This window comes from Hyposmocoma kahamanoa, unplaced genomic scaffold, assembly GCF_003589595.1.
Source record: "Hyposmocoma kahamanoa isolate Upper Pololo Valley unplaced genomic scaffold, ASM358959v1 92, whole genome shotgun sequence".
Classification (NCBI taxonomy): Eukaryota; Metazoa; Arthropoda; class Insecta; order Lepidoptera; family Cosmopterigidae; genus Hyposmocoma; species Hyposmocoma kahamanoa.
The window spans coordinates 15,815,360-15,824,173 of record NW_020654748.1 but is presented as its reverse complement, the minus strand read 5'-3'; the positions used below and the strand labels follow the sequence as shown (position 1 = coordinate 15,824,173).

General features: G+C 35.6%; 2 protein-coding genes across 2 annotated transcripts in view; one reads left to right on the top strand and one right to left on the bottom strand.

The window, feature by feature from the left end:
• The window catches only part of LOC113236762, a 16,500-nt gene extending 14,888 nt beyond the window's left edge, over positions 1-1,612 (top strand). The window contains exon 7 of the mRNA XM_026472929.1: positions 1,347-1,612. Within this exon, the coding sequence (XP_026328714.1) occupies positions 1,347-1,478 (132 nt within the window). The 3' untranslated portion in view covers positions 1,479-1,612. The remainder of the gene's footprint in view (positions 1-1,346) is intronic.
• A 2,410-nt stretch (positions 1,613-4,022) lies between these two features.
• The window catches only part of LOC113236576 (vitamin K-dependent protein C), an 88,982-nt gene continuing 84,190 nt past the window's right edge, over positions 4,023-8,814 (bottom strand). Inside the window, exon 12 of the mRNA XM_026472714.1 lies at positions 4,023-4,263. Coding sequence (XP_026328499.1) covers positions 4,147-4,263 — 117 coding nt within the window. The 3' untranslated portion in view covers positions 4,023-4,146. The remainder of the gene's footprint in view (positions 4,264-8,814) is intronic.

The following is an 8,814-nucleotide window of genomic DNA, read 5'->3' as shown; positions in this document are numbered from 1 at the left end:
AAAATCTTCTTTCGTAACTAGTTATGAAAAACAGTTACGAAGATGGATCCTTATGATCTTGATTGTGCAAACAGATAAATGCTACTTGGACGTTGATGAACTCGTAAGGTGTAAAAAAATCCGTGTGGACTCCTATACAATCTAACTCTCTAGCTAGTGAAATGCACATGGGAATTGTCAACTTATGTCTCAGGGTGACGGGCGCAGTGGTAGTGCCCCTGAGATCTTTGCAACTTAAACCTCGGAGTGGCACTGTAACCGTTATAGACAGGCGTGTAGCTTACCATCAGGCGCACGACTTGTTCATCCGTCACTAGATGTTATAATAACAAAAAAAAACTCGTACGAGCGCTCTCGGTCCGAGGGCACTCGTGTAGTGAAAGCCCGACTTTAGAGATATCTATTTAAATATTTTTGTACGAAAGCAAAAGCTAATCGATTATTAAACGTCATGGAACGAAAGTTGTTGTTTATGATGAAAGTAATATAGTCCGAGGTAGTTAGTATTTTACAAATAGCCCTGTATATGAATTATTATATAATATAATACGAATTTCGAATCGTTGCGCAAGATCTATTATGCTTTCGTGTGAGACACACGAAAGAGAAAAGAGATTGAACGGAAAAAAATACCCCAACAGAGTGATGGACTGGCCAATTTGTACCTTAACCGCTCGAGCATTAAGCGTTTCTTCAAGACGCAGCGCCTGCGCGTACAAGCAAGATGATTCGCGCGAATTTGAACGCTATCTAGGAGAAAGAAGGTCTACCATCATCGACAGACGATAGACACTTATGCGACGCCATTATGACTCGATTTTCCTATAAATTACACTTACATGAAGCTGGTATTACAATTATTATCAATGTTTATATCAGTGTAAAATGTTTCGACAATATGGTGATAGTTAAAATTAATTATTGACTATTTTGACGGACTTGGTGGCCCTACGATTTGTACTGAGGGCGTTGGATGAGGAGGTCCCGGGTTCGATTCCCGGTAGGACCAATTAGGAAAATAAACTTTTCTAGATTTGTTTTGGTCTGAGTGTTCCGGTGTGAATTCCGTTGTTCTGTATATAATACTAAGTGACGGCACAATAAAGTCGCATGCTTGGTAGTAAGCTACACGCCTGTCCATAACAGTTGCAGTGCCACTCAGAGCTTTAAGTCGTAAAAATCTTAGGGGCACTGCCACTGCCTCTAAGATTTTTACGATTAAATATATGCAGCAATTTGCGATAGATTTGATTATTTTCGTTGCCTAATGACTGCTAATATTACTATGTTTAATATATTACTAAAAATAATAGTTTTTGTGAATATAAACCTAAAACTTTTTTCAGGAGGAACGTCGCCGTTTGGGATTGCAATCAGCTCAGTATACGAGCATCTGGCATCTTTTCCCCTGGGTTCTCAACGTGGCTCGTGAACCAGATGAATCAAGTTTCTGTATAAGCCTAGAAGAGGGTCGGTAAACTAACTTGACTGATTTTTTTGAGGAAATTGGTATCTTATATACGAGTATTACGACTCGTTTTAAAATGTTGTATTTCATTCATTAATATTTTAAATTTTTTAGCGATCAAAAGTGGATAATTACTTTATAGGTTTGTATTTCTATGTCTTTACATTTTTGTATTTTATTATGAGTACTTACTATATTATAAAAAAAATTATACCTACCCGTTTACACAAACTATTTTATTTTTACCTTTTTGACTGTAGCGCTGTTAGACTGGGAAATGTGTTAGAAATAATATTAAACAAAATAAAATATAGATAAATTTTATTTACTTGTTCTAGCCTTAACTACAGTTTAATTGATATAGAGTGCATATTTTATTAAACATACTTTAATAACAATGTTCATGGTACGCACGAGCATTAGTTTATAATTTCCAGTATTAGAGCGGCTCCGAATTAGACGCTTATACAAGCGTTGCAATGGCGCTACTACTAATTTTCATACAATATTTAGAAACGCAGTTGCTTCCAAAAAGTAACGGGTATACAGTCATCACCTCTGGTGGCTAACGTAGGAAATATTTTTTCCCCGTACATACACATATCGATAAGTCATTTTTATCTACTGGGTTCCTGGGTACATGATTTTTTAAACATGTTTTGAAGTAAATCGCTGTCTTTGCAAAATGTATTGCGAGTTCTGAAAAATTGTGTAACAATTGTATGACCAATAAAAATGAGATGCAGCGCCATCTATTGATTAACGACGTTCATGTATGTGCAAAGCAAAAATGTTCACAGTGACAGGGCTCCGTCACTCGCTCAAGGTTACGCAAAAAGTGCCTACCGCTGAGTGCGCCGACGTCTGCGCAAGCACTCATACAAGTCTTTTATTTATGTGCATTCGACTCCACACGACTGTCCAAAGCGCGCAACGTTATTATAATCTCTCTGAGCGCGTGCTTAGGTCTCTTTTCCCTCGTAGTGAGCTCCTGGTGTTTTTAGTGATATTTAGTAGGCTATTATAACGTAAATTTATAGTTTAGTAGCAGTAAAGTCCTTGTGAAAGAGTTCGTCCAGGGAAGTACTGCCACCTTATCTATTTCTGCCGCCAAGCCGTAATGTCAGCATTACTGTGTTCCGGTTTTGAACGGTAAGGGTGCTGGTAAAATTACAGGCACATGATACTTGTCAACTTATGTCTCAGAGTGGTGGGCGTAGTGGTAGTGCCCCTCAGATCTTTGCGATTCAAAGCTCTGAGTGGCACTGTAACTGTTACAGACGTGTAGCTTACCATCAGGTGTACGACTTATTCGTTCCATCACTTGATATTATACAAAAAAAAGTATTTTCGATTTTGTATGAGAGTGATGTGACAATGATTAGACCGTGGTTGCTCCGCTACTGTCGTGACACGCGTGCGCCACTTTTGCAGTCACAATCAGTGAACTAAAAATTACCGAAATGTTACCGACACGCAGCTACCGCGCCACAGTCGCGGCACTGCAGACCGGTTCCACGAATACAAGTGTCTAATTTGAAGTCGCCTTAAAGTGCCACATGGCACTATTAGTGGCCATAGCAAAACTGGCTTTAAAAAGACCAATTTGTACTGGTGTTGTGTAATTCGTGTGATCGCTCCTAAATAACTTAACCTAGCCTAACCTAAATGAAACTTTTCCAAGCAAATGTATTAAAATACAGGTATACCACGTGCTCCCTAAAATAAGTACTTGATAAAGTGCTTCCACAACGAGTTCCACAAACTTTTGTGAAATTGCGTTTATTAATACACGAGTATGTTACATTAGTATAGTCATACCTAATGTGTTATCTCACATAATGTGTGATTAGGTAGTATGCAATGTGTTGCGTGTGATCATTTTTAAAATGCTTGCGACGACCGGTGTGTGGTCCTTGCAACTTTCATGAACATTTCATAGATTAAATTAAAATTATACAATATATTTGTCAGCGAATGTTTAATGACTATTTGCTAACGCTCTTTCTAAATTACCAAATCATATATATGTATATATTTTTAATTAATTCCTTACAATTTACATAATGGGGTTAGTTTAATTGCACCGCTTTTAAACTAAGGAGTTTTTATAAAGTAAGGAGGCATAAGGGTGCGTACAAACCTGACAAAAGCGCGTTACACGTGCGTTACGCGCGTGCATTTCAGTGCGAGCCACACGAACGGTACGCGAATATATCGCTGTAAGTAATGCACGTGTGCTGCTCGCGAGCTTTTCGCAAATAGGTGCATTTACCAGATCTGTGCGCACCTTAGAGCTCAAAGTACACAAGACCTTACTATTTATATCATCAATACACAAATAAAAGTATCCCGTAACGAAATTGGAGTATGTTAAACTACTTGCTGTAGAAGCCCACGTAACTTCAAATATTAGCTACCTTTACTCGCAGATTGGTACAAATAGTATTATTGGTACCATTCCACTTTGAAAAAATTAACATTATTTATATTATATATACAGTACACCTACTGTACGTCAATTAAAGATTACGTTAAGTACCTAACTACAGGTGAAGCTACTGCAAATTAATTATATATTAATTAGAATTCTTTTTTGTGTGACCATACAGTACGCGACCCTTTGTAATACACAATAGAAATACATATTATTATACAATATGTATTCCACAAAAATGTCAATCAAAGTACTTCTTATTCATAACATCTTGTATCCAATCCACATATCCCGCGGTTCGTGTATAAATTCCATATTTCCCTCTCTTGCCGCACCCGTCGCCGAAGCTGGTAATGCCCTGCCAACACCAGAGAAATGTGATTACTTTTCGGTAAATAAAAACAAAATAGCATGTGATTTTCAATATCTATCAACGTCTTGTGCTCGTGTACGATTGTAAATGGTAGTAAAAACATTTTTATTAAGAAACAAACATAGGTATAAAAAAAGGCGATAATATAATATATAATTAACGCAATCTAAAAGGCCCGTTTTGACACCAGTCTTCGCATCGTAACAAGGGAGTCTAAGGGTCGTATTCTAGAACTCTACTCAATGCTCAAGTCAGGATTGCACTGGAAACATAAGCACTGGAAATACGACCCTAATGGCAGGGACTTGAGTATGATTTCGAGTGCTTTAAACCATACTCAAATCCTGACTTGAGCATTGAGTAGAGTTCTAGAATACGACCCTAAGATCTGATAGTATGACTTAAACGCCTCAGCTTATCCCTTAGACTAATCCTCTAAGGCTTATCCCGAAGGACGAAAAAGATGACTACTGCCTAACTAGAGACGTGAACCAAACAAATCGTTGACCAGATTTACCCACTTCTCAAGAGAAATCGATTGCAAATTTTATTAGTTTGTTATTTTCAAACTTTTATTGTTTTGTGTTTAAATTATTTTTAGATTCATTGATTATAAATTCTAGGTAGAACCAAATGTAATGTATAAACTTAAGCATTATAAATATTAATAAAATAATAAATCAAAGTGATAACAAACTGAAACCATTTCTCACCTACCTTACTCTACAATCAACCTAATAAGGTTGATTGTGCAACCTAATAAGGTTGATTGTGCAGTAAGGTAGGTGGGATATCGTAATTCAATTACAATTTAAAGAATCTTATGCCTACTCAACAATATGTAATCCAGTGACATATTAAAAATTCAGGTTGCTTCGACACAGTTCAAAGAAATATTTACTAAAAACAAACTAGCACAAAGTCGACTTCCAAAATGTCGAAATCAGTATAACCAATTCAAAATTGGAAAGAACTATAAAAAATGAAACCTGGCTTTAATACTCTAAGAACTGAGCACTTAATACTTATAAATTGTGAAAGAGTTCGTCCAGGGAAGTACCTTACCTATTTCTGCCGCCAATCAGTAATATGAACATTACTTAGTTCCGGTTTTGAAGGGTAAAGGTGCTGGTGAAATTACAGGCACTTGGGACTTGTCAACTTATATCTCAGGGTGTCGGGCGCAGTGGCGGTGCCTCTGAGTGACACTGCAACTGTTAGGGACTGGCCTGACGCTTACCACCAGGCACACGACTTGTTCGTCCCGTCAATTAGAATTATTAAAATGTATATATATATAAGTTAGTATTTTTACTTAATTGGTTACAACACTATTAAAAAAATAGAGGAAGGATGTAACTGTTAACTTTTTATTTTGGAATTAACGCGAAAAATTATACTTGAAATGTCTTCTGTAATTTTGTATAATGTGCCAATAAAATTAATTTCCGTTAAAAACGCAAGAAGTTCATTGTTTCGTTGATTTCATTATAATATAAGTAATGTTTTTTTGTCTCTCTTATCTGTCAAAAATCTTAGCTTACAACGGTTACATGCATTGTGACAACTAGAGTACGCTAATGTCATCGAGTTTATAACCAGAAATAGAGACAAAATGTCATTTAATTTGTTTGAAAACTATTCTGCCAAATCATTACTGCGCTCCGATTGGCCAGCTCGAATTCGAAACAATTGACGGGTGTCGTCAATTGTTTCACTTCAAATCTAGCAGTTTAACTTGAGACTTGCTATAATGGACGACGATTGCAAAATTGCATGTTTAATATTTAATTGCCGATTAAATGTGATTCCGTTTGTTTTGTAATTAGATGTTTTGCTGTCTTTCCCACACCACGGAATGGAACAGCCTCCATTGTTAGAGATATTATATTTATTACAATAAATACAGAATATTTTGGAATATACGGAGACGTACACACAGGTCAGTTGTTGGCGCTGTACTTTTTCAGTTTTCTAATTTGTGATTTTAGAGCAAACAAGAGTTGATATTCAAAAGTGATGTAAGGTCCATTTACCTGATGAGTTGCCAACATTGACTTACAAATAAATGGACGACGGGTCTAATACATAAACCACGAAAAAAATGTCCCAAGTCAACCTATTCGAAATTTAAATTGTAATGTCGTCGCAGTATCGCGCTGTCAGTAGAACAAATGAAGACTAAAGCGGAGTGTCGCGCTCTGTATACGATTTTAGCGCCTTACAAGTGCGGACACTTTTTAGCGCGGACCCGACGTCCATATAATTGTAAGTCAATGGTTGCCAAGGATGGATGCCCGTTATTATGTCTCTATTTCTGTTTATATACTCGATGGCTAATATCAAAGATAAAATTTAATCTTCATACAAATCGACCGAAACCGACTGGCTAAGACACCATTGTATTTACGTCATAAATTTTACAATCTAAGTACCAATGGAATGAAACAACGAAATAAAGTCGTGGGGGATTAATGGCTTTGAACAACGGATATCTGATATTCAAAGCCTTTATTTTCCTTCCATTTCTTAATTTGACCAAAGGTTTTTTTTTCACATTTCCCAAATGAGGCAAGTTTTAAAAAATAAAATAATGTGTCCATGAGCAAAATACTCTATTTACAATATTTAAAGTACCTACTTTAAGACGCTGACAAGCGTCGATGACCTTGCATCGATGACCTTGAGCGATAACGCGCCTACTATAATTTCTCCAACAAGGTGGCGCCATACGCCCCGATGCGGTAAGAGTGTGATAGTTGGACCTTCCGCTTGATTTAACATGATATTGATTGCCGCTAACAGATGGCGTTGTACTTAACATACACACATGCCATCAAACCAAAAAATATCAAAGTATATAAGAACTGGACATGTTATGCAAACAAGAAACAACCCGCTCCTCGAGTGTAATTGAGTTATGTATTTAGGTAGAACACCAGACGTGTCCTTTACCCGCTCACAACAGATCCTGGCATACATACCAAGCTAAAACGGAGAAAATAAAAGTCCTTCAGCGTACCAACCCTAAATAAGTAACTTTTTAATAGCTAAAAAGAACCTTGCTGCTTAACTGCATATAATGTCTTTTTTTAAATATGCTAAACGGATCCATGTTACATGTACTGAAGTACTGTAGATCTTTGGCGTTTTCATTACGAAAACTAGAACATGGTTCATAATTCATAATTCATAATTCATTTAATCATTGCATGTGGTTTCACTGAGGTGTTAACAATTAAAATATTACAACACATGAACCCTGTAAGGGCACTAATGATTTTACCTTAATTACACTGCATGCTGTGTCATTCAATAATTCTATTCCTATACGCTAAATACAATATAAAAATCCAAATCTCAATAATTAAAATCATAAATGGTACAAATATAGTAAACTTAATTTGTTATATAATGCAATTCATAATTCATTCATTAATTTGATAAAACAATGAAAATATAAAAAGTGAATAATCTTAACGCATGTCTTAAATTATTATTATGTCAAAAACGTGCTAAAGAACAATTAATGATTTGTTAATAAGGAGTTGATAATGGAAGTCAGTCGTTATTAAAATATTATGTCATGCCATGTCAAATTGTAGTTTTTGTTTAAGTAGTCATTGAAAAATCATTCAAATTTTGATCATTCAAAAATTCATAAATTGTATAATAGGTTTTTTGTATTAGCAAATGTTTTAGTTTTTTTATAAAGGATGCTGTGTTTCGTTCTATTTTGATATTTTCCGGTATTTTGTTAAATATTTTAATTGACATAGCTAGGGGGCCGGATCCATACATTTCCATTTTGGATTTTGGCAAGATCAGTCTATTAGGGTATCTTGTGGGGAAGCGACGTTGTTGATCTCCCTCCCTTGTGTAAAAACTTGGATATCTTCTGACAAATTTGGCGGTTTCCAGGATATATATAGATGGCAGAGTTAGAATTTCTAAGCTCTTAAAATACGGTTTACAGCTATCGGTATTCTTTAAATGTTTTATAATTCTTATACATTTTTTCTGTAAAATTAATAATGAATCTACTTGTGAACTGTTCCCCCATACAATTACTCCATAGCTTAGCCATGCATAAGCATAAGCGTAATATGCTGTTATGGCGGTTTTTTCATTTGTGGATTTTTTAAGTTCCCAGAGTGCGTATGTAAATCTAGATAATTTCAGTGCTATCTTTTCTACATGGGCCTTCCAATTTATATTTGTATCTATGTCTATCCCTAACAACGTAAAATTATTGACACTTTCTATATTGATGTCTTTGTAGGTGAAGTCGATAGTCAATGGTGCTTTTTGGTACGGTCTGAACTGTATTATTTTTGTTTTTGAAAAATTTATTTCTAAATTATGGTCATTTAGCCAATTTACGACATCATCTAGTGCTACTTTTAAAGTTGTATTTAAATCTAAATCATCGCTATCTGAGTAAGGAGTGATGAGTGATATGTCATCTGCGAAAAGTACGCACGTCTGGTTTATTGATTTCGGCAGGTCATTTATATAAATTAAAAATAGAATACA